Source organism: Sminthopsis crassicaudata, chromosome 3 (genome assembly GCF_048593235.1).
Source record: "Sminthopsis crassicaudata isolate SCR6 chromosome 3, ASM4859323v1, whole genome shotgun sequence".
Taxonomy (NCBI): domain Eukaryota; kingdom Metazoa; phylum Chordata; class Mammalia; order Dasyuromorphia; family Dasyuridae; genus Sminthopsis; species Sminthopsis crassicaudata.
The window spans coordinates 78543011-78570039 of record NC_133619.1 but is presented as its reverse complement, the minus strand read 5'-3'; the positions used below and the strand labels follow the sequence as shown (position 1 = coordinate 78570039).

The 27029-nt window shown below is 32.3% G+C and overlaps 1 protein-coding gene across 5 annotated transcripts in view; it reads left to right on the top strand.

Annotated features, from left to right (window-relative positions):
* Nucleotides 1–27029, top strand: part of PARD3B (par-3 family cell polarity regulator beta) — a 1277739-nt gene that overhangs the window by 675786 nt on the left and 574924 nt on the right. For all 5 annotated transcript variants that reach the window (XM_074298957.1, XM_074298956.1, XM_074298955.1 and 2 more), the window contains 2 exons: nucleotides 15712–15800; nucleotides 26390–26476. In XM_074298957.1, coding sequence (XP_074155058.1) covers nucleotides 15712–15800; nucleotides 26390–26476 — 176 coding nt within the window. The remainder of the gene's footprint in view (nucleotides 1–15711; nucleotides 15801–26389; nucleotides 26477–27029) is intronic.

Sequence of the window (27029 nt, the reverse complement as noted above, 5' to 3'; positions counted from 1 at the left end):
AGATTGAAAATGGATCTCAGTGTCTAATGTCTCATCCTGCCAGATGATCTTCAGAATCTTCCTAAAACAAACCAAATGGAAGCAACTCAGTTTCCTGGCATGGCGCTGGCTGATATAATTTCTGGCTTTCTCAGGTATTCAACAATGAGATCAGCACAACAGCTCTGTTTACCATCTACAAAAGTTTCTTTCTTAGCACTATGCCTACAATTTGGGCAATTTACCATTCAGTAGATGGTTGTGTCTTTTGGGGATTTTCTTCCTTTTTCCAATTATAATAACTTTAGAAGTTGAAAAAGTATCCCCAAAAGAGAGAAGATGTGATAGCTGTCTTCATATCTCTTTGAAAATAAAGTCTGGGTAATGGAAAGAGTGCTAAAATATGAGTCAAGAAGACATAGGTTTAAAATCCTATTTGACAATTACTAACTGTGTGACCAAGGATTAGTCATTTGACTCTATGTAATCCTCAGTTTCATCATGTGAAAAATGGGGGTAATGATGCCTATAATCATTCAGAAGGCTTCCTTTCAATGAATGAGAATTTTGTATATAAAGTGCTCTGCAGATCTTAAGGCATGGCATTATTACTAGAGTTATTCATCTCATTCTTCTTACCTTTTTCAATGAACTAAGGCAGAAATAGTTCAGGAATGAAGGAGTTCCCCTATCCTGACATTCTTTTATATAGTATTTTATAGATCATTGCACTGTGCTTTTTTCTAAACAAATGAAAGTGTTGGGATATAAGCTCATCTCTGATTTTGCTGAAAGTATCTTTGGGACAACTAAAATGGCAAAATAGGATGACAAGTATAATGTGTATTTCATTCTGTTATCATATGATCTTAATTTTTATGTTTAATTCTCTCTCTTCTTAAAATTGTTCCACATAGCTTGGAAATTAAGGACATTTGGTATTTTTACATCTATTAAAAACATTATTCTTGAATTTTTATAAATCAGTGAAATGTTTGTCAAATTGTTATTATCATTTCTATCTGTGATAATGATGCAGTTTCATTAGTTTAATTGTTGAATTCTTACAGATATTTGTTAGCATAAGAAATGCAATGTGCTTTTGATGTATAATTCTAGCCACAAAAAAATGCCCCTTTACTTTACTAATGTCAACACTATACTTATATAGTTATATATGTACTTATATGTGTAATTACTTATTCCTCTTTATTTTTTCTGTTGTTTACCTTAAATACTTAAAGTGTGCATATTCACAAAATATGATAAACAAATGTGCTCTAACTATATGTTGTACATTTGATCCATTGTTATCTTAGTACCCAGTTTTGCTGAATCATTTGAAAGAAGGTGATTGTGAAAGTGTCATCATAATTTTTGGAAACCCTAATCCTGAGACAACTATTCAAACCTCTTAAGGGAAGGAAAGACAAAATGATCCATAAAAGTCTGAACTCATATCTAGTTAAATGAATAGGTCAGATATATGAGCATTTTCCTCTGTTTCCTGTTTCTTCAATATCTTGAGCTCTATACTCCATCAACTCTACTTCCCCAATTCCTACTGTTGAGAATTCTCCTATACACTCAACCTTGTCAGTTCCATTTCTGTTTAATATCCTAAACTAAATCCATTTCCCTCATTTTCCCCCATTTACCACTTTATCATTGTATTTTTACCTAATTTATATCATACTTAGTATTTAGATCATGACAACTGGTTGTATAAGTATCATGAATAGATACTCAAAGTAGGAAGCCTAGTTCAGTTCAGCAAATCAGCTGAAAGAGAGAGCTTGTCCTCTGGGTCAAAGAGAGCTTCAGTAGAAAAAGTGAAATACCCTGGACAGCTCCCTCTAAGAACTAAATTTTTCTGACAAATGAATTATTATAATATCATTCAATTGACTCCAGTTTTTACTCCCTATATTCTCATTATTAGAGATACCTGGACCCCCTTTTTTGTCATGTTAGAACTTATGAAGCTTTTCAATTATCTTATCAAAATGTATAGTTTTTCTAACAAAAAGAAAACACCCATGAATTTTATCCTGACCAGTTTTTTACTAAAATGGTCCTTCATTGAATTATCCATTCTATAGGTCTTTCAGAATGGCTTAGTAAGTGGGAAGAATCTTACTTCTCTATGTCATACATTCTAAACTCTCAGAATACTCTTTTCTTGAGCCATAGATGAGGTACCTTCTCTTTCAAAATTTCTCCATTGTCCAGGCTATACTTCATTGAATCCCTTTGATGAATGATACCAGGACAATTCAAAGGGCATGAATATTGGCAAATCAATACCAAGGAATGGTCCTGGGATCAATTATATATGAGCATTGTTTTCTTCAGATCCAGATGACCAGAATTTTTATGCCTATAGAACTCATTATCACCAATGTGGATGGTCCAGTTCAAAAAGTAGGAAAAGAGATTTGTGTGTTACTATATGTTCTCTTAAAGTTATTGATATTTGAAAGTCATGGAATTATTTTTATGATAGAAAAATACTCATCTAATTTTTAAGAGACAGTCTACAAAAAGATACATAGGTAGCCAAAGCAGCTTGTTGCCACATACCAAAATATCACTAAATTTGTCAATAACCAATACATTTTTATGATTTGGGCTTTTTGTTAGTTTGTTTTGGGGTTTTGTTTTGTTTTTGTTTTGCTTTCCTTTTTTGTTTTTGCTGAGCTAGTTGGGGTTAAGTGACTTGCACAGGATCACACAGCTAGGAAGTGTTAAGTGTCTGAGGCCAGATTTAAACTCAGGTCCTCCTGATTTAAGGGCTGGTGCTCTATCTGGTGTACCAACTACCTGCCCTTATTTTGGTTTTTTTAAAGAAGTTTTGGAGGTCAGTCAGAATAGCCTCTAGCTTGGAGAAAAGTTGGGACAGGGAAGTATTATGGGCAGAATGCAAGACAGAGAAATAAACAAAAATGTAGCATTCCATATCTGTAAAGCCCCACCTCTCCACTGAGAAAAGGGAGATAGATAAACTTCACCTTCAATTCTGGGAGTGTCTTGTTTAGGTAAATTGATTGTATTATTATTCTTGAATTTAGTTACCTGAAGGTAGGTAACTTGACTATCTAGTCAAAATTTTACATAACAACAGAGATGATGTGCAGCCACTTTATTCAGACCCCACATATATTCTGGTTTGATAGTTGTGTGATTTGTGATACTGGAGAAAAAATTCAGGCTGTGGAAACCAGAGTACCAAATTTCAAATCTCATCTCTGCAACTTATAGACTTGGGTAAAATAAGTTACTTTTGAGATTTTCAGTTTCTTCATATGTAAAATGAGGGGATTGAACTAGATGACTTCTCATACTTTCCAGCTCTAACTCAGTAATAATATAATCTTACTAAAATAGGTAAGCATGACTTTTTTTTACCAAAAAGGGGGATGGATGGAGGTTCCTATATGTAAGATATGAATTAGAAATTGAAATGGAACTAATATGATTGAGAATCACTTGAAGATAAAATACTTTCTGGAGTTAAAGTACTGGAGACTCTGGCACGGTAAGTTTGTTATTCCCTCTCTATAATGCTTCTTGTTTTCTAGAGCATTATGAATGACATTTCCCATGACCTAAGGGATCATTATATCATAACATACTTTAAATACAATCTGATTTAACATCTGTTGCACTCACCAGTTAATGTGTAAATTAGGTATGGGTTATCATGGAAAAAAGAACTAACTATACCCTCTCAATATAATTAATGTTTTTATTAATAACATGCAAGTGACACAGACTACACCGAGAGAGAGTACAAGAAATTTTGCACATCTGCTCTATTTCCAGCTGCTTGAGTCTCCCCTCTCTGTCCGGTCACAGGAAATAAAACTGTGTGTAACTACTTCCAGGAGGGAGGTCATTCAGTCAGAGCCCAACCACCTGCTGGTTCACAGATTTTAGGGGCTACTCAGTTTTTAAGTTTTTATAGAATACCTTTGGAATGCTGGACCACTTTCCTGAATATTCATCAGTTATTTTTGCTGTCTTTATCTGCACATATTCCTTCTACTCTAGGTGAAGGAACTGATCTTACTGAATTGGATTACTGCATATGGCCATTCCATATTGAACTGGTTCTTTAACCAGCAATTATATGCCAAATTAGAGCAGTGTGTGTGAGATCTCATGTGGCTAGATTTTGGAGACATGTTACCATGGTATTAGGAAGTTTTTAATAAATAAGAGTGTAGCCTCATATTATTCTTGCTCAGGTGGGACTGTGAATTGAACTATATCATTTCATCACCTACCTGCTAACAGAAGATACCCTTGACTGCCAATATCTCTGAAATGTCTGGCAGTATAAATGAACCAGCAAAGTTTCTCCAAAAGGGTTTTTCTTCCAAATGATTCCAGAACTTGACTGTGTTATACAACACTTATATACTGAGGAAAAGAAGGATAGTTTATCTCTGTTTACAAGAGATAGGATGCTTTGGGTCATGTCAGATAAGTTCCATTGCAAGCAGTGGCAGTATACTTTTTATAATCTCCATGAGTTAAGGTAACCAAAAATCCAGTGAGAGTGAGCAGCAATGAATGAGATTCACATCCTGATTCCTTCAGTGTCATCCTTAAAGTGAATGAGCAGGTGTAAGACCCCCAGAATCTTCTGATAGGTCCTGTCCTGCTAGAAGTCTTGTATTTATAGTGGTTACTTATTAACTTCAGACCTATCAATGGTTGCACTCCCAGAGCAACCACAAAAAGCTATTAGAATAGGTGGATACAAGTTTGCCAACACCACCTAGCATCTAATGCCTGCCAAGGCTTGTGGGTTGATTCCATATTATCAATGATGAAGGAAATTTCTATGAGTGACCTTGATATGGACAGTCAAACAATTCAACCAGTCTTAGTGCCCACCTTTCAATTTCATTAACTTTCAATGTGTTTTGCTATTTGAAGACTCATTTTGCAATTTTTTTCTTTCCAATGTTTCTCTCTTACCATGGCATTGACAAATATATTCTGGAAGAATCACCCATTACATGTTTTTGAAACTACTATATAAAGATGTCTCCAATCCTTGTTTAGCCTGAGCCCTAGTTGCTTTTTATCATAAGGATATCAGATGCCATTCTTCAACTTTTTATATTTTATCTTTGCTCAAAGAAGCAGTCCCTTTTCTGTTTATTCTCTTGTTTCCTGGAACTTCACTCCATTATTTGAAGTTATGCCCCCACATATTGTTAACACTTATTGTATCCTTCTTTGAAAGTGTCTCTTTCCCCTTCACCTCCCCCCTGGATAGTTGTTTGGATAGCATCCTGTTGTTATGCAGTCTCTACCTGTCATGGTAGGGATTGTGTCAAGTGAATCTTGTTCTGGTTGGTTAGGCAAGGCCTTTCAAAATGTGCTTATTTTCAGTGTTTCTTCTAGTGAAAAACAGAGAATCAATTCTGAAACTCCCAAGAAGGATTTAGCAAAGAAGAATGTAAGGATGACAGATTGGATGGCAAAATGATTGTGGAGAAAGATATATGGAAGCCAAAGGAAAGAAATAAGGGAGAGTATAACAGATGAGAACAGAGTGAATTATGTAAGAAATAAGAAAGACAGACATGGGGGAAAAAAACCTACAAGCATTCACTTTCCTCTTGCACAAGGTAGTTTCCTTTTGCCACAATTTTAGAATTTTTCCTAAAGTATGTGACTTCATCTTTTAAAATCTCAAAGAGATTTCACTAAAGTCCTTATATGCCTAGAATATCTTGCTGTAATAGAAAATGAACTTGTCCAAAAGTTTCAAGATTTTGTGAGGTTCTGAATGAGAACAAGTAGTCACTTGTGACTACATGTGCAAAATTTCTAAGCAAATTAAAAGTTGCCCTTAGAGAATTTGGTCCTTTTAACTATCTTCTTATTTAACCAAGTCTGGAATTTTTATTACTTTGCTAAAATGCATGTAATAGATTTACTACAGGAGAATTTAATTGAAATCTTTTTTCAGCCAACAAACCTAAAAGAAGGATGGGACAGAAACTTTTATATTTTCCATATTATCCCCACTCCCTCTATTCTATTTTACTTACCTGTCTTAGGAAAATGATTTGTAGTTATAAAAACACTCCTTGGTCCATGAAACTGTCCATGTCGACAGAGCTACATTCTAAATAGTTAAGAGAATGACAGCGTTTAAACAGCTAGATTAAATGAAAGAGAAACAGATGTTAAAAATACCTTTGATCATATTTTATAGTAGTAGCATGATCCATACCAGGCTCTTAGCAGAAGAGAACATCTATTAGGTGAAAGCAGTTTTCTTCTTAAATATTTTTATCATTTTGAAAATTAACAGCATTTGGTCCATCCTCAGGAATATTTATTTTGGAAGGAGAGAAATGATATGGAAAACTAGGGGTTTGGGAGGGGAAGATAAATTGAAATTGAAGGTTTTTTTTAAACTCTAAAGGGAGTAATGTATTTATAAAAATGATGTTACGGAAATTAGAAAGAGCTTTTGCTCTGTCACAGCCTTACAAATAAATTGGGTTTTTTTGTTTTTTTTTTGGTTTAAATACATTTAATTTTCTGTGGTCTTTTTAACTATGCTTGAACTTTGATCACTGAGCATGAGTAAGAAACACTAGAAGTTTTTTGCAAGGGGAGCTATTATTTTCTTGGTGAACAGATCAACTTCCATAGCGTGAAGTATTTTAAAAGTAATCTTTCATTCCATGTATTTGTGTAGAAAGGGGCATAGTTGGTGGTATTAGTCTATGCTGAAAGACTAACGGAGCAAATGAAATGCTGATCTTAAAATCAATAGTGGTTTTCATTTTTTTTTTTTTGGTACCTAAATGAGGTTTATCAATGTGTCTGTCCACATACAAGACACATTTTGTGATTTTTTTTTAATTCCCAGCTGTGTTTTGACTTTATAGTACCATGTTTAGTCAGAGCCACCTTGCAGATTTTTCAAGTTAAAAAAACAACACATGACAGCAAGTTGAGTAAGTTTTTAAAAAAATCTTACTTTATCTTCCCTACCATATTTCAGTATAAATAGATGGAAACTCAATATGGATACAGTTTGATATGAGTCACCTCAGATGATCTCTATTAATTTGTTGTGTAAGAAAATTAATCAGATAGTAACTTATTAAAGACATATTTAGCTTAACAATGTGCTGCAAATGTGCCTCTGCTTTTGCAAAAAAAAAAAAAAAAAGAAATTCATAAAAATTTTAAAATATTTTAGTTTAAAAATGATTAATTTTATTGCATCCAGGGATATCACCAATTCAAAGGAATCTATTAATTCTTTTTAGGAGAAATGTAAGTTATGATTCCCTAAATGAGCTGTTTTCCTATATTTTTATCTTTTTTTTTTCCCTCAAAGTGAGAGGTTACCTTAATTTTATTTGATTTACATTTTGTTTGCAAATTATAACTAGATAGTGAATGTGCTAATCAGTTACTTGATGGTAATATCTATATGTTCATCCCTATATCAACAAAATGCTTCTGTAAATTTCCTTCTAGGGCCTAACTATCCTTCCTATCCAGTATTCCTTCATATTCATGCTTTTGAATTGCAGGTTAGGTCCTCCAGAGATTAACTACTGATTCCAGGTACAGGGTTTACTGTGAAGTTCTCACTCCTAAAAGTATAGCTCATGGGTCACCATCCCTCCCCATCAATGAGTTTTGTCTTTAATAATCAAGCAATTGAAATAATTAACTCAAAGTAAAGACATTTACTTAAATGATATCATAAGTACAGTAACCATAAATTATTCTTCCCATAAATCAAAGAGAAAGTACAACTAAAACACACTTATTCATTTATTTTTTGTTTGTTATTTAGTCTGTCATGTCCAACTCTTCATAATTCTATTTGTGTTTTTTTGTTTGTTTGATTTTTAACAAAGATACTGTGATTTGTAATTTCCTTTGCCAGTTCATTTTATAGGAGCAGAGGCAGACAAGGTAAAATGCCTTGCCTAAGGCCACACAGCCACTAAGTGTCTGAGGCTACATTTGAACTCAGGAGTATGAGTCTTCCTGACTCAATCTCTTTATCTTCACTTTTTTTGCCTCATTGAATGTGATATCTCCTACTGTCAGGGTAAGATAGTTCTACTTTAAGATACATAGCCAATGGAGGAAGGGAGAAGAGACAGGAATCTCCTGATATCCAGCTGTCCCCTGGAAGTGAGAAACATGTTGAACTCCACCAAACTGCATGCCTTCTAAAATATATTGATTCTCACTCTCTTGACTCTCTTGCCCTTTCCTGGTTGTACCATTGATTGGTTTGCTCTTTAAAAACGATGACCACTCTACAAAAGTAGATTTTTTTTTTCCCCTTTCTATAAATTTGGGCTGACACGCAGCTCTTCTCTGTATCTTACAGCTAATATAGTTATGAATGTTATGTGTTTTGAAGTGTTTGAAAGAAAGATGCTGTATCAATCAACCTACTAGATTTTGTTGTAATAAAGAGAGAAAATTAAAAATGGGTTGGAAAATGAACATTTGTTCACCAAAATATTTATTCTTTCCACTCCATTGAATATTTGACTGATATGTTATTCTTATAGATCAAGATCCACAGACACAGTAAGAAAGTTTAGAAGATCTCTGTCTACATGAAGCTTACATTCTAGCATTTATTCAAGTTTTGTGTAGTGAAATTATTTTTTATATTAAGTTCTGACCTATATATATATGTATACATACATATATATATATATATATATATATATATATATATATATATATATATATATATATATATAGGCAAGGTTCAGTGTATAGTTACAAATTTCATAAAATTTGATGATTTATAAATATCACTTTCATCCTAGGAATAGCTGCTAGGAAGATGGATGGGAGATATTCCAATATAAATTAATGTCCAAGAATGAAGGGTAGAGTTTGTGCCAAAAATAATACAGTTCTGTAGTTCTTTAGTATTTTATAACTATTTTAACATACACCATCTTATTAGCTTTTAAAATTTTTGTGAAGCCAACTAAGCAAATGTTATTTCCATTTTACTGATGAGGAAACTGAGACTTAATGATCAACACATTGGAACAAAGCAAACCCAAGATTACAATATACTTATTAGAACTTATATACCTAGTACATTTCTATCTATCCTTTGAATTCTAGTTTGTTCCACATCTTCCAGAAAGGTCCCTACTTTGTCACTAAAGATTACAAAGTTAGAGCCAAGATTTTAACCTAGATTGTATCACTATAATCCCAGTGTTCCTGCTACCATATCATAAGTCTCTATGGAAACTTATGAGCAAAATTTCAATGTTAATTGAATTTACATTTTGTATGCACACAGATTTGCTTGAGCCACCTATATGCATGTCAACATGTTAAGTGTACTCATCAGATGTAATTGGATTTGCCTTTTTTTTTTTCCAAAGGTATGACACTCTTACTCTGAGAAAGTGAAACAAGTATTCCAAAATTATGCCTAGGAATAACTTCTCATTATAATTATTATGTGGAGTTGCCAAGCATGTAATATCCTGGTATTTTTATAACTCCTATATTTTAATTCCCATATAATTTTAGAATGTGCACATGACTAATATCCAAAATGAAAATCATTTTTTTTAATTCCAAAAATTTTTTTAGCATAAGTCAATTTTAGTGTAAAGGTATCTTGAAACCTGGTTGAAGTTCATCAGAAAAAAACTTCAAGCCCATATTCTTTCCTTTATTTATAAAGAGAAAATATTATTTGAAGACTTTGGCCATTCTATCTTTGCTACAGAGAGGGGAGTTGAGGGGTTTTGATTTTGAGTTTTAATTCACATCTGAAAAATGAAAGAAAACAAAAACAAAGAAAAGCTGTTGAAATTCATCTAATTGTTTTTTATTATCTTGAAAAGGGAGGCATGGCCAAGGGAATTTAAGAGGTCAAAAAACTCTTTCCCACCCCTGATCATCTAGATAATTTTTTTAAAGTAGAAAATATCTGTTTTGCAAAAGTATGACTCATGATGTTTCAATAAATATATTTTTTTATATAAAAGCAGTAACTCTACCAAGGACAAGTTACAAAGGATAACACAATGCTAATACTCATACCCCCTAGCATCCTGGACTTTCAGTCTTTGTTCTGTAGCCCATGAACACTTCTAGGTAACTAAATGTAAACACCTTTACTTTCCAGCTGCTGCTAATTGGTTTGGGAATATTTATGTAAGTGTTGATTTTAAAGCTAAATATAGTGTGTTGATGTTTAAATCCAACTCATTCTGGCTGTCAGAAAATGCTCCCGTGATCCTGAAAGTGTTGCTAAAAATGTTCACTTAAAAAAAAAAAACCAAAAAAAAAAAACCTGGTAATTAAAGTTGTCTGTTGTGAGAGCCACATTACCTGCCCAAATAAAAGAGAGACACAAATGTTCTTGCCTACTTGGCAACACAGGGTGTTCTATTGAACTTTCTTGGCAGGAAAGCCTTCTAAAGAGATTAAATACATTTTAAAACAGCTTCACATTTGATAAAACTTATCACATCTCTGTATTCCAGAGCAAATACAAAGAATCTATTTTTTTTTTTTTTTAACATTTAAATGTAGATCTTCTAGAGGCATTACCATTGCTGGAAATGAATATAAGGCATTCAGGTGAAAGCAATAACATTTCCCATATCCAAGGATTACACTCCATTCCATAAGACTCAGTGTCTGTCTCAAGTTTGTCTAAATTAACATTCTTTTTTCCTTCTGTACTTCCTAATTTAAAAGACATGTTCCTACAGATCTTCAAATTACATAAGCATGCTGAGTTTGAAAAAGAAAGTCATCTTCATTTTTAAATCTGTGGCTTTTCCTTTGCCCATGTAATTTATTGAAATAAAGACTCAAGTACTTTCACACTATTGCCTTTTAATTATTTCCTCAGATTCTTGGAATGAGAGAAAAGATAGAGCCTATCCAAACTCAACTACTAAGATCCCAAAACCTGAAAGCATTTCTACAACGTTAAAAATCAAACTGGATTTTTTTTTGCTTTGTTTTGTTGTGCTTTTAAAAATTATTATTATTTTTTACTCTTTTGTAGCCTTTTAATCATTGCTATTACTCAATATGCAAAGGTATTTGTCATTCCTTTCACTTATGGAGCTTGAAGATAAGATTAGATTAGATAGAAAAAGTAGAGAATACTAGATCTAGAACTAGGAGGGTCCTCCCTTTGATGTCATACATTTGTACTGAATGCACCTCCCATTTATATTCAATACAATTGTTCAATATTCAATACATTGTTCTTTAGAAACAAAGCCAGAAATAAATGTCTAGAATGAAGTTTGAAGTCTTATAAAATGTTCCAGAAAGATTCAAACTATTCTAAGCCACAAATCTACAAATTATTGCCTTGTCCATTCTTTCCTAATACTAATGAGGAGGAATCCATCCTTAATCCAAGAAAATATTTGAGTCACAGATCATACTTCAATTCCTTTATTTTACACACACCCCCCCCAATTTGTGTCCCTCACTGGAAAAAAGTCTAAAAAGTTAAGTGACTTGCTTAAGTGTATAACAGGTAGCAATACATGGTATTGCTAGGTGAGAAATATATTAGCTGAAATAATATAATAGTTATTACCCATTTGGGGGCATCTACTTCAGGATACTTTTCATAATAATATTCTTTTATAGAGGAATTAAATATAAATTCGGAATACTTTTAAAAATAATATTCTTCTGCTGAGAAATTGAATAGGACCAATAGTCTACTAAGAAATTAAACAATAGGCTTCTATTAAATATGTATGTTTCCTTCCTGGTACCCACTTGCTGACTAATATGATTGCTTCTAATTTATAGTTAACTCTGAATTGTTTTGGAGCAGATTATCTGCATTTGAACAGATTATCCACATTTGAGCTGGGCCAATCTTGCTTTCCGATTCTAATTGATATTGCCAGCTACTCAGCTTAATTAAGTATTTTGTTGAAATAAATAGGATCTTTGCTCCTCTTCAGGTTAGAGGAAAAAGGGAAAGAAAGAGAGTTGTTTTGTTTTGCTTTTTTTTTTAATCTAAAGAGTGAGGGTGTGAACTACCAAGTGAATTAACTTCCTGAAGAAGAAAGTGTGAACTAGAAGGCTTAATGTCAGTGACCAGTTGTATTTGGTCAGTTTTCGAAATATCTAATACCACTCTTAGCATAAAATGAGGGAAGGTGATGATTTGTTGCTTTGACATTTAATCTCTCCAGGATTGTTTCTTGGTATACAAATTGAGTGGATTAGAGTAGAAAATCTTTAAGATTTCTCCCAGCCCTCACATCTTATGAGTCTCTGAGACTAATATGGAGAGTCAGACTTTTATATAACAGGTTTCATTATTCTCTTTGATGTATTGGGAATTCCTATAACCATGCATAAGCACAAAAGCATTTCCCAAGGCTAAATAAAAATGATTTTTTAATTATCTGCCATTTTGGGCTTATCTATTTGACTGTGTCCCCATATTCCTCCTCATTTGAGTCAATAAACAAGAATTGACTTTCTATTTAATACATTTTGATTTATAAACAGCCATAAACAAATACCTAGAATGAAGTTTTGTAGCATGCTGGAAGAGTATTCAGATTACTCTAGACCCCAAACATTCAACTTGTTGGCTAGGACATTCTTTCACAGCACTAATAAAGGAGAGTCCACTTTTACTACAAGGAAATGTTTGCTTACCCAAATAATCATTAATAGCTAGCTATTATGTACAACAATCCTGAGAGATAGATGCTGCTATTATTTTTTTGTTACAGATGATGAAATTGAGGTAGACAGGGAGCAAGATTTGAACTCAGGTTTTTCCCATTCTAAGTCTAGGATTCTATCCACAATATATATATATATATATATATATATATATATATATATATATATATATATATATATATATAGCTGATCCAAATGTCAGATCACATCACACAACATTTAACCTACATCCTTGATAGTACATAGATGGACATGAAGTTCATATTCTTGAATCTGAAGCTTCATCGATGATTTTTAATTGCTGTAGCTCCTCTATACTATGAGATAAGATAAAAATCTTTGGACTCAGAATCCTAAGATGTTCTAATCATTGCTTCAACATTTTCTACTTAGCTCATGAATGTGTTATAAAAACAGTATTATGCAATCAATATAAATAATATACTTATTAGAACTTTTAAACCTTGGACATTTATATCCATCATTTAAATTCTAGTTTGTTCCACTTCCTCCAGAAAGGTTCCTACTTTGTCAGCAATTAGCAATTACTTTGTGTACAACTATTTTGAAGTGCTTATCATGCAATAATATTATGTGCTACAATTGAATACTTGTATATCTCCTTCCTAGACCAAAAGCAACCTGAGCCATAAATGCTATCATATCTATGTAACATGCCTTCCTGGCAGTTACTATTACCAGTCTGTCCTAGGCCCAACAGAGTACCGTTGACCACTGACCTTTGCAGTGTCAACTCTACCCGGCTCGCCTCCTCTGAGGCCTTCAAAGTTCTCTGGCCACAATCTCTTCAATCTATAGTTTAATAACCAGAAGCACTCTCAAGAACAGCCACATGTAATCTTAAATGCCTTTATTATACCAACTCACATAATGCCCTGACTTGTCAGCTCCCTAGTGAACACCTGGTCTGAAGACCCACATGTTCTCTACCAAACTCTTTACCTCTCAGGTATCTATCAGCTTGGCTTGGCTTGGCTACCCCAGGCTAGGGAGCCAGGTAAAGAGAGTGACTGCTGTCTGCAGTGGGCTTATAAAGGGCCTGTGAGGTCACACACACAGCCAACCAGCGAGAGAACCGTCACCCATTACGAAGTTATCTCAATATGGACAGGATCCTACCCACAGAGCAGTCCTATATCCACAGAGAATATTTCTGGGCCACTCAAATCTCTTGTTGCACTGTGGCGCCGCCCATTTAAAGGGCCCTTACAATTCTCTTCTCTTGTTTTGCAAGAACCGTATCCTTACATATCTAAATTTTTTATTTCCCCTAGTGAGTTAGAAGTGCCCTTTCTCTACACAGGCATTTAATAAATATTGTTGAACTTCAATTTTTAAAGAAATCTATAATTTTATGAGGTTTTCACCATCTCCCTGCCATTCTCTTCCTTCCAAAGTCTACATTTCTCATAATGTCTTCATAATTGTCTTCTCATATTGTCTTCATTCTACTTTAAAATATTTGATTTCCTAAATTATAGTGTGCTCACACTATTATTTTGTTTCATTTAAGTGTGCATTAACATGGGATGGTGGAAAGTTGGCTTTAGGCGTCAGAGAGCTCAGATTCAAGTCCTGAATCAGCCTACTATTTGGGCAAGTTAATAACAAATTCTAGAACTTAGTTTGCTGATCTTTAAATGTGGGATTAGATTTAGAACATTTTTCAGGTCTCTTAGCTACAAATGTTCCATCTTATTCTCATCCCTCTTCATCCTTCTTTGTACAAAAAGAATCTTACTAAATCAATAACCTCTATGCCCCATTTTGCTACCTTGTCAAAAAGATAAAGCTAATTTGAGGGATGTGGTTTCTTTAAACAAATACTTTAGGTTAATATAATACTTAATGCCTTGTTTTCTTAAAGGAATTAAAATAGTTTTCTTAAATCTAAATTTCACATAAAGTAAGATTGTATTTGATTATGTTTTCTTTTTATAAGTAAAAGCCATTACATCCTTGTCTATTTTTTAAAAAAGAGAGAGAGAAAAATCTCAAAACTCCAGAGATTTTGGTCAATCTGTATTCATAGTACTAAAAAGTGACTATCCATATGGAAAAAGATTCATCATTCTGTAGTCAGTCTCCATAGCTTAGGAAATCCATCTGTCTGTCTTTTGCCATTAACCTCCTCCTCTTGAGAAACTGTGGATCACTGGAATATCCACTAGAAGTGTTCAAGCATGATTTTGGTAACAAACTAAGAAATGGTTCTGATATGAATTAGAATTACCAAGTAAGGCACTATTTTAAATCTATTTTTTCCATTACTATTCCAGAAGTATGACAACTTCAACCACCAATCATCTCAAAGCAATCTACTTCTATACTGGGAAAGAGTTTTACCATTTTAAAAATTAAATGGTTGTCTTTCGGTTCGGTCTGGTGAAGATCACACTCTAAATCGAATTCTCCTTGGCAGAGTGACAGCTGTAGATTTATGTCTTTCAGCTATATTCCTGTTACATTCTTGACAAAAGTGACCTCTCAAGGCAAGATGTTTTTTATGGATTTTGCTCTGTTTATATTACTGCCATGAGGACTATGGTGAAGTACAGTACATTAAAGCCAATACATCACTGGCTGTCAATGGTATCTTCCCTTGGTACTTCTTTTTTCTTGTTCATATGAAAAAAAAATCCATCCCCCCAATTTTGTAGCTGATGAGCAGAAAGGTAAATTATCATTTCCAACATTGTGCTGCATATAAAAAAGTCCATGAGGGCATTTCAGAAACCAAATAAGAAAGAAAATAATACAGTGAGAAGTGAAATGATTAACACCTGTTTCCAAGTCTTTTCAGAGATGAGAGAATCTGACCAACAGAGAACAAAACCACAAGGGCATCTGCAATGTTAGAACATTCTGTTCTGGTTTCAAAACCTATGTGGAATGTGTGTATTTACCTATGTTTTTCTTTTTCTTTTTCTTTTTCTTTTTTTTTTTTTTTTTTTGCTGCAGGGTTCACCACAAAGTTTGGAAGATAGTGAAATCATGTGTAGTGGACAATCAGAACCGCTGACATTGCAAAAAACTAAACACACATCCAGGTACTTATAATAAGCATGTGTTTTTCAATTTTGTAAACATGTCTACACAGTCTTTACTTAGAACTGAAAATGCTCTTTTGGAACTATCACCATGTTTTCATTAATGGGTTTTTCTTCCTTCATACTAACCCTGTAAACCTTGCCTTTGGGAGATCATTGTGGTATTCTTGTTTTCCAAAAACTGTGAGTCTTGCAAAATCTTGGCCACATTGTGCAAAACAAACATATTCTCTGGGTTGGTCAATCACCCTCACAATTCCCAACTCTGCCTTTTGTTAGTATTGATTTGGATTCCAAACAACAAAACTTCTGAATATTTTTATTGCTATATACAAGGATAGGTGGCAAATAATTTCATTTTTGATAGACCTAACATAGTATTGTCCTTAATCTTACAAGATGTTGGTCTTCTTATGGATTACTATTTTTATAAGACCCTGAATGAAGAAAATGAGTGTACATGACCAATTATTTTTTTACTATAATTTAAGTTTAAAGATCAGTAGAAATACTCTGATTACATCTAATCCATCCTATACATGAAAAACAATATTTTTTAGATCAATCCCAATAAGAGATTAGTTTCTATGTTGTTTATATTTGAAGACCTCCAGTGAGGAAGAACCAGCTATCCCCTGAGGAAGCTTTAAGTGATTCTGGTTGTTAAATGATTATTTTATTCCACAAAATAAAAAATTAAAATTAAAATAAAAATGAAATCTATCCTTGTATCAAGCCAAAATCTTCACAGCAATTTCCTTCCATTGTTCCTAGTATATTAGCCCCTTAGTGCCAAGCCTGTCTAGGTAAATAACTATGATTTACCTATCCATGAGTAGTTGGGGTTCCATAGCTTTGCACTATTTAATGCCTAGCATTCTCTTTTGAGCAATAAAACCATCCCTTTTGGAAAGATTAATAGGGTTGGTTATAAGTGTGAGTTTTTCACCTTACACCTATTATCTTTTCCTAATGTAATCTTTAAGAAGTTTGGTTAACTTCTCAATTGACAGGTTTTTTATCTAATGTGATGATGTTTGCCATAAGATTATAAATTTTGACTTTAAAGCTAATCTTTAGAGGCTGTTTAGCATTTTATAAGTATTATAACAAGCAGTTTTCTTTAGGAAAATGGATGTAGCTTGTATATGATATGATAGACCAAAGAGTTATTCGTTGTTTAGTACCATAGGACCATCATAAAATTGATTTTTGTTAAAATTGTTTATAATTTTTCTTTAGAAGTTTTTTTTAATGACTTTAAAAGCCTTTACATTTTTATGCTTTTATTCTAAGACATGGAATATTTGGGGCCATTTAGCAAAGGTGGGTTACAGTTTAAAATTATTAAAATTTAGCAATGTCTATGAAACAAATATTGGTTTAATGTGAAAGATAAGTATGTCCAAAGCCTTTACTTCATCCTTTTTCCTAAGACCCAGATGAAGAATTTATATAGGATAATTTACTAATAATGAATGTGTCTGAATATATACTAGGAATGGGATTTTAGTAATTCTAAGAGAAAAACTATGAAAGAGTCAGTACCCCAAAAGCTAATAATATGAACAACTATTCAATTCATAGGTTTAAAAGATTTTAAGCCATGCCATTCATCCATGATTCAGATTATTTGAACAAACCAATTCTGAATCACCTATAGTAAGAAAAAATATAAATAATTAAAAGACAGATAATTTATAATCATCATTTTATAAATAATCTCTATCCAGCCCAGTATTTTGGTACTGACAGTGGTATCTAGGGCTATTTTATAGGAGAGCATAATTATTCTCTACAAGAGAAGATTAAGAATAACTTCCTTGGTAGGAGTGGGCTAAGTTATGAAAGGCATTGAATCTCAAGCAGAGCATTTTATTTTTGATCCTGGAAGCATTAGGGAGTCACTGGAATATGCTCCCAGAATTCTTTAAAACTATTCTGTAAACAGGATAGTTGACAGTCTCTCTACAATTTGATATAGAATATCTTACCATCGGTCTGCCAATTTTTGTACCCCTTGAACATCATCTTTTCTCAGTAAAACCTCCTTTTTGGAGATCTTGATACATCAAAAAAAAAAAAAAAAAAAAAGAAAAAAAAAAGAGAATAACTTCCTTTAATAATCCATTATGAAACTACCATAGAAATTTATGTAAACCCTTCTTAAACCTATTTGAGTTTCCACTTTGCATTACTATTCAATTTAATGGAGTCTTATAAATTTACTACTTTTTGTAAAAAAAAAAAAAAAAAAAAAAAAAAAAAAAAAAAAAGTAGTCTTTTCTGTCATTGCTCTCTCTCAAATTACAAGGAATTGCCATAGTTCGTTTGGGGTACAAATTCAAGTTCATCCTAATTATAGATCTTTTGACTTTTGGAACTACTTTATAATCCCATATCAACAAAAATTCCATTCAATTTAGCAAATGCATGTGGTTTCTGTGAGCAAGGAATTGTGCCAGCTTCTATGTATACAAGAATTTAAAAATGGGAAATAGCATAGACCCTGTTTTATAAGGAGCTATGCTAACTCATGGAGGGGTAAGGAGAGGAAATACATAAGTAATTCATCTATGTGTATGTGTGTGTGTGTGTGTGTGCATTTTCATACATATAATAATATATATATCAACATAGCATAGAATACTAAATAATATTAAATTTTAAAAATGTTGAAGGAAGATCATTTTCATCTAGATGGATTGAAGACTTCATGAGAAAAAACGCAAGTTGGTCTTTAAAAGAAAAGAAAGATTTCAATAGGTAGATACGGAGGGATTTGTTCTAGGTTTGGAGTAAAACCTGTGCAAATACAAAGAAGGAATATGGGAATATGTCAAGATACCATGAATTTATTTTTTAAATGCAACTCTTGTTCAAAAACTTGATACTGACTTGTGTCAACATCAACCTTGGGGCCCCCACTTTCATCATATTCAGAGAACTTCCTCTTTATCCTTATCTTTTTTCCTATCTACAGTACAATTCTTTATTCTTCCCCATTATTCTAGAATCATTATTACTTTTATTTCCAAGCCATTTATATGGAACCTTGTCAAAGGCTTTTTACACATCTAAATAAGTTTTGTCCAAATGATTAATTACTCTCTCAAAATACTCTGATATCTTAGTGAAGTGCGATTTCCTCTTAAGGAATAATATTATATGTTCAATAATTCTATCCTTTATTCCATCAGCTAAGCCAGTGTAGTCAGTACTACTCATCAGTTTGTTATTCCTGGAATCTTAATGACATATTTCTAATCCTATAATATATTTATGGTCATTTGTACTTTTGAGCTTAGATTAAAGAGGTTGAGATGCTATGTGGGCATGTGTAAATATAGGCAGACATTTTGACCAGAATTTGATCATTTCAACCTTGAATTCTTCCTAATTCTTGGCTGATGCCATTCAGTTTAGTGATTTCTTTATAACCATTTTGTTTACTAACATCCAACATGCTTAACATTTTTCATTTAATTAATTAATTCAATTCTTCATATCTTTCTGCTTTTGTTTCAGTGTGTTTTGTTTTTACTCAGTCTAAAGGATTACTGCAAGGATTTGTTTCGCTATTTTGACATATGATTAAATGTTTCTACTTTTTGTTTACTTTCCATGTGGTCTAATCTCCCTTTACCCAACCAGTCATTATTTCCTTACTATTTTAATATCTCTAGAATTTATCTTTGGCATTTTATTCTATTCCTCCTCAGTAGTACATCTTTCAATCTATTCTTCCCATCTCTTTTCTTACATTTCCCAAATTCTCCCTTCCTCTTAGGATATGCATATAATTATGAATATACACACATGTAAGAACATACATGATGATCCTATTAGGTCATGGTTCTTTAAAACTATTACAGAGTCTGTTAAAGTAAAAAAAAAAGACTTCATAATATATATTGCAATCTCAGAAAAAAAGTTAATGTTTGAAAAATCGTCTGGTAATGAATAGGACATGGTTCTTTAAAACTATTACAGAGTCTGTTAAAGTAAAAAAAAAAGACTTCATAATATATATTGCAATCTCAGAAAAAAAGTTAATGTTTGAAAAATCGTCTGGTAATGAATAGGATCTGGGATTACTTCATTTTCTTTTTCTCTTCAAAACAATCAAAAACTATATTTGCTTTTTAAAAAATTTTTCATACTAATTTCTCCTAATCTTATTATAATTAATGGATCAAGATCAGACTAAAACATGCCCTCTGGAATACTTGTAATCATTTTTTTGTGTGCTAAATATAGCAGATATTCAGAAACAACTTGTAAATTTTAATCAATAAGTCTGTAATCCTTTCATACCTTTCTCTATGCTAGCTAGTAGGTTAACAGATACAAAAGCAATTTCTAATGAAAAAGGAAAATGGTAATTATGAGGTTTAAAGATAGCACAATAGTTTGCTCAGATATTAGAAAGAACAATCAAAATCCATTAAAGCAGAAATCGATCTTAAGCCTATTAAATGAAGTGCTCGTGCGTGCACGCATGCACACACACACACACACACACATACCCTCACACATACAAATAAACTTTTTTTTTTTTTTTTTTAAAGAATTCTAAAACAAGATGGATTAATGGCTGCTTGGTTATAAAGTTTTTGGCCAGGGCTACTTTCAATACAGAAAGAAAAATAAGTGAATTCTAAGTCATCTTTATCATTATCTTCTTTTTCTTATGAGAAAAAGAGTATGCGTGTTAAGAATCATTATAGTTTTTAGACCATCTATTCACACTAACTTTTACTATTGGTACTATAAATGTGAGATACTTGTGCAATGACCAATGTGTGCAGATTGCTGCTTGGGGAATTGCATTATATGAATTTGGACATGTTTGTTACATATAATATAGAAGATTAAAAGAAGATCATCGAAATGGGAAAGATGGCTCATAAGGTATTAAAGAGAAAGAGGAGCTAGAAGGAATATCATTTTATGAATTCAAATGCAGCCATTTCTTAAGACATTTCTTTGTCTTGTGTTGCAGTGCTTCTGTGGTAAGCGTTTGCTTAATGCTGATTACAATTATGTACCAACATTTATTGAAGGATTAGAATTAGATAAATTCTATAAAGAATTCAAGACTCTCTGAGTTAAGCCTATATGTATGTGGACTTATCTTGAAAAGGTGAGCATAGGAGAGTACAGAAATTATAAGAAATAGAGATGTGAAAGACTTGTGGAATATAAGGATGCTTCCCTGTATATAAGTATAATTCACTCTTCAAGAAAAGCATTAGATTTGTCACCAAAGATCACCAAAAATGAAATTGATTATATTTTAACAGGCAAAAAAAGTTGGTTTTGATGTGAAAATTGTTTCTAAATACCTTAAGTGTTTAGAACTATAAGCTGTTTAGAACAAAAATCAAAATCAATACTAAATTAGAATTCAAAAGATTTGGACTTTGCATAGCCAAAATATACCATCATATCTTTTAGTCTTTGTTATCAATAGTTATTTAGAAGTGAAAAACACTGACTTTGCCTTTTTAACCTTTCTTTTTTTTTCTGTTTAAATTCAATTGCAAGTTAGTCATAGAAGATTTAGAGGATATATTAGATTATCTGACCCTAAACTAGATTATAATAAGAAGATTTTTATATCTATCCTATAAGTAGGAGATGAGGATTGACCTAGTCTATTCCTAGAGATTTTTCTGTTATTATACTATAACTAAGACCAAATAGCTATTTACTTTCCCCTAGTACTGAAACATATTTAGTCATTATGTTCCAGAATGCTGAAGTTGAAATATCTGAGATGGCCCTAAAGATATGGAAATCGGAAAAGATTAAAAAACCAGCACAGCAAAAATTATTTATGGGGGCCCTTTTCATAGTGGTAAGAAACTGGAAACTGAGTAGATGCCCATCAGCTGGAGAATGGTTGATATGGAATATTATTGCTCTATAAGAAATGATCAGGAGAATTTTAGAGAAGCCTGGAGAGACTTACATATCTACTGATGCTAAGTGAAATGAGCAGATCCAAGAGATCATTACACATATCAATATAAATATTATACGACAATCAATTCTGATGAATGTGACTCTTTCCAACAATGAGATGATTGGTACCAGTTCCAATGATTTTGTGATGAAGAGAGTCATCTACATCCAAAGAGAGGACTGTGAGAACTGAATGTGGATAACAACATAACATTCTCACTGTTTTTGTTATTGTTCACTTGCATTTTGTTTTATTATTAATTTACTTTCCTTTTTTATATATTTTTTCTTGTGCAGCCAGAGAATTATATAAATATGTTTACACATATTGGACTTAACACATATTTTTAACATGTAGAACATATATTGGATTGCTTGCCATCTAGGGGAGCAGGTAAGGGGAAGGAAGGGAAAATCTGAAACACAAGAGTACACAAAGGTCAATGTTGAAAAATTATCTGTGCATATGTTTTGAAAATAAAAAGCTTTTAAAAAACAGCAAAGCTAAAAAAAATAATAGAATAGCAAGCTTTCCTAGCAATAGATCTAGTAGTATAACATGGCCATCAAGGATTCCATACCCATTGAGGAAGAGACCGAAAGTGTGAGCAGAATTATAATATCACCAAAAGACTTTAGAGTCCTCTAGCAATCAAAGGAGTGAAATGCTCCTCCCTACAATTCCCCAAGTATGATATCCTTATGTATGATCCTTATTGCTTACTTAATTTTCCTACTGATGGTATGTATATTTGTGGGATAATATATCCTATGTTTATGAGGTGAATGTTCTGTTGCAAAACTTTTCATTTGACTAAATTACTTTGAACTATGTAATCTTTTAACTGATAGAATAGTGAATACATTGGAGAAAGAGGCAAGATTTCAGTAGATCAAAATGCCATATTTACTGGTTTTCCTCCTATATTATATCATTTATATTTATGCCCAGATTGCACAAGATTTCTTGAAAAATATAGTTACAAAAATAATTCTCTTTTAATTAACATTAAACAACACATAAAATGGAGACATCTGTACTAGCTAGAGGTATTTACAATCATCATGAACAGTGTTCAACACAAAGACTAAAAGGAGAGGGAGTTTTCCATAGATTATATGAGTTTTCCAATTCTTCTGTTTGCAGCTGACATTTTAGCCTCTTAATTGAGATATGTAATCATTTAAAGAGAGTTCTATTTAACTAACCATCGAAGAAAAAGCAAACCAACAAAGAATGCCTTTTTTCCGGACTGCTTAATATAGCTGAATGAACACCCCAAAGCCTGGTCTATGAATACCATTGTCTTTGATAAATGAAGCTGATGGGCAATGAGAGGAGGAGGATAACAATTTGGAACTATCTTTCAAAAATTACTCAGCACTTTTAAATATCCCAAAGTTGTCCCTGAAACAAAGTTTATCTTTAATGTAAATATTCTTCCAGAGATGCTGTTTCACTAGAATCACTAAATATCATAGTCCTGAAGAATTAAAATTAGTAATTTAATATCTTGCCTTAAAGAACTAACTCATGTTTTTGCACAAGTTATAGGACAGAACTCACTGGTATTATGCATACCTTGAAAATGTAGTTTTTTCATGCGAAAATTTCTAGTTTTGATCAGTCAGCTATTCTCTTGAATGACTTAATGGGGAAATGAACACAAAACTATTATGTATATCTTGTAGTTGTTCTTTGCAACTATGTTGTGTGAACCATTAAAATTTCATTTGAATTTCCCTACCACTTGTCAACTCAGATTTTTTTCCTTCTATAAAAAGAGGCTAACCTCAATGATCATGTGGTCAAAATCCATGTGCAAGGTTTTTCTGAGGCCATTCATCATAATTGGCTGCTCCTTCAGAGAGATGTTGACATTTTCTGGGATGTCGGCAATACTGTTGCCAACATTGGTCTTTATTCTGCTAAGGAATGGGTCCAAGATGATTTCCTTTTTTATTAAATTAATATGAAGAATTACATTATAACAATAGAATAATGACTAAATATTAACATGGCACAAGGGGTATCCATATGCTATAGCAGGCCTTCTTAAACTTTTCCCACTTGCAACTCCTTTTCACCCAAGAAATTTTTATGTGACCTTAGGTATATAGGTACATAAAATAGGTAAACAAATCAAACATTTTCTGATAATTAATTTTAATTTTATGATCTCTACATTCAATTATGAGACCCAATATGGGGTCATGACCCACGGTTTAAGAAGCTGGACTAGAGAGGCTTTTATTTGATTTAATTAAAGTTTTTGATGTATTTATGTTCCCCAATCATATTTATCCTAAAGAAGATAAGCATTTATTTTTTATTCTTTGCCACTTGAACAATGTATTAAACAGAAATCCATTACCTTAACATGGTTAGTATATATCTGTAGTACAGCCTTTGGATATATGATATAGATAGATAGATAGAAAGGTGGGTAGGTAGGTATATAGATAATATCTACACTTTCTAGAATCTCATAGTAGATTTGGTAAAACATTCATTTAATTTTTTTTTCATATATATATATATATATATATATATATATATATATATATGAAAGGATATGAATATATGAGTAAAACTTTGGAATTCTCAAAGCTAAGAAACTCTAAGTAGTTAGGCATAAATATGGTTTGTCAGGATAAAACAATCTCCTAATCCTGGTGATCTTTAAAAATGGGGTTACACTGTCATTATCCTCAAATACTGAATTTCATACCAAGAAATTGACTGCTCTGGTGGTTCCCAAACTTTTTGAGTATGAAAAACTATAATGAAACAAAAAATGCATTTATAACTACATCATAGTAACTAGAATATTACTATCTATCTTTTGGGAAAATGCATGACTGCCTACTGCATCCTTAGAATAGCTAAGTTGCCTCCCAGGTTCTCTCTGTAGCCCCTAAAACTAGATGTTATCTCTAAGGTACCATCTTGAGTTATGAAACTGTGATTCTATAAAAGGATTGATTACTGGCTTATCAAAAGCCATATTCCATTCTCTAGGTAGCTGTAGAATCAGGGGAATGGAGATATTTTCAAGTGATACTTTATGATTTTTAATATTTCCTCTCTCTCGATATTATATGTACATTTAACAATTACCATTTTCAACATTATGTAGCAAAAATGATTGAGTTTTATATACCCTGAAATATCATTTTATCTATATGAAAATGTGTCTTGGTTCTTTAATTCAAGACTTCTGACGTAGGCTATTTGACTGAAGAAGTTTCAAGTAATGACAGTATCTGTATGGTACAATTCATTTGGAATTTATACTAGCTTTGAAATTTCATTCTCTCTCTTTATACACAGTGGGAATTGACATATTCCTTTTGTAAAGCTTGATTTTAAAAGGTTTACATAGAAAAATAACAAGAAAAATAAACTTATTCCGCTTGACAGAATATAGTTAATATAGTCATATTAGATTACTGGTAATTTAGAGAATATTTCATGCCTAGTGAATTCATTAAGGACTTCACAGAAAATACCCTCTTAATACCTTTACTAACTTTTCAGAAAAGAGCCACAAGTATATCATTTGCAATTTGGATGAGAAAAGCATTATAGCAATTATATTTTGGGGTTTGACATCAAGTTTAAAGTAATTTTCATGTAAATAGGAAACAACAGTGTCCTGCTACCTATTTCTCTATTGGAAGTATTTTCTTATTTAACTTTGGCATTTTCCCTATGACATTTATATTTGTTATACTGGCATTTACATGAATGAAGTTGCATTCATTGTTCATTATTATTATGCTGATAATAGTCTGTTAATTAAGCTCTTTATTATTCACGAAATAAGTTACCTTTGCCTTGGAAGGAATAGTTGATGTTATATGTATCATGCACACTCTCCATTGGTGTTGCTAGCATCTCCTTTTTGTAATATGCTATAGGTTAGGTAGGTCAGGCTTTCTATTTCTTTCAAGAATGTATATTTTATCTCACTTCTGTGTTCTTTTTTTTTTTTTTTTTTTTTTTTTGGTCTTTAAAAAAGGGGGAAATGGATATTTTGTGAGATTTCTTCTTTGGGTTCCTAGTGCTTTCTTGAAAAAGCAAATTTGACTCTATCTAGAATACTTTAAAAATAATTAGTACATAATATTACAGTTTTTTTAAAATTTTGCACTTATGCATTCTTTGCCAAATAATATACCTTTTGCCCTTCATTTCCTTCCATTTAATCTCATGCATTATAGTTTACATATATTTTATGATATATATATATATGTACATACATATATATACATATATATATATATATGATTTTCAAATGTATGTTTGTATTGTTCTAATACCACTGAAACACTTTAAAAATGCTGATTTATACAGATTAAAGGAAGTAGAAAGTTCTTTTGATGGGTAGTCATTTTCAGTTGTTCCCTTGGATTGGGGTAAAGAGGGGAATCAAGAATTAGATATTCCTTTAAACACGTTTAGTGGGAACTTTTGTATTCCCTCAGCAAACCATGCACTATTTTTATTTTCTCTCTGCTGTATAAATGGGAGATGTTTTCTTCTTTTTAAAAAAAATGTACCTCATCTATTCTTGAACAGAGACTCATCTGTGCTCTTGTTTTCTTTATCTCAGTGATATGACAAGAACAGTGGAGATTTCTGGGGAAGGTGGCCCTCTGGGGATACATGTAGTGCCCTTCTTTTCATCACTGAGTGGAAGGTAAGATGTTTTCTTCTTTCAGAAACCCATGTTAATGAAAAAAAACTCGATGGAGTTCATTTTCTGAAACCATTTCCAGAAGAGGGTTAAGTGTGCATCTCTATTATTCAGTAATAGGCCTCAACATATTCCTTTGTTGACCACTTTGTTATGCTACTTACATGTTGGAAACAAAATAAAAACCATCCACTTATGTGATGTGGGCTTAAAAAAATCAATCATGGTATCTGCACTTAAAATTAATTATGAAGGGCTTCCTTGAAGCATTCCTGCTGCAGACTTAGTAAATAAAAAGATTCCCTAGTGAATATTTTACCATTTCCTCATATTACTAGACAAATGTCCCATTAGAATGTCATTATTCACCAAAATACACTTCAATAAATGAATGCATAGTAAAAAAACTAACTTATGATCATAGCTTACATGGTCAAGTAACATTCTTAATGTTTAGAAAATGGAAATAATAAAAAGGGTTTTTGTTCAAAATTTCTGGTAGGTATTATTGCAGTTCCTGCTGGAGGCAAAGTAGAGATCCTTTTTTTATATTTGG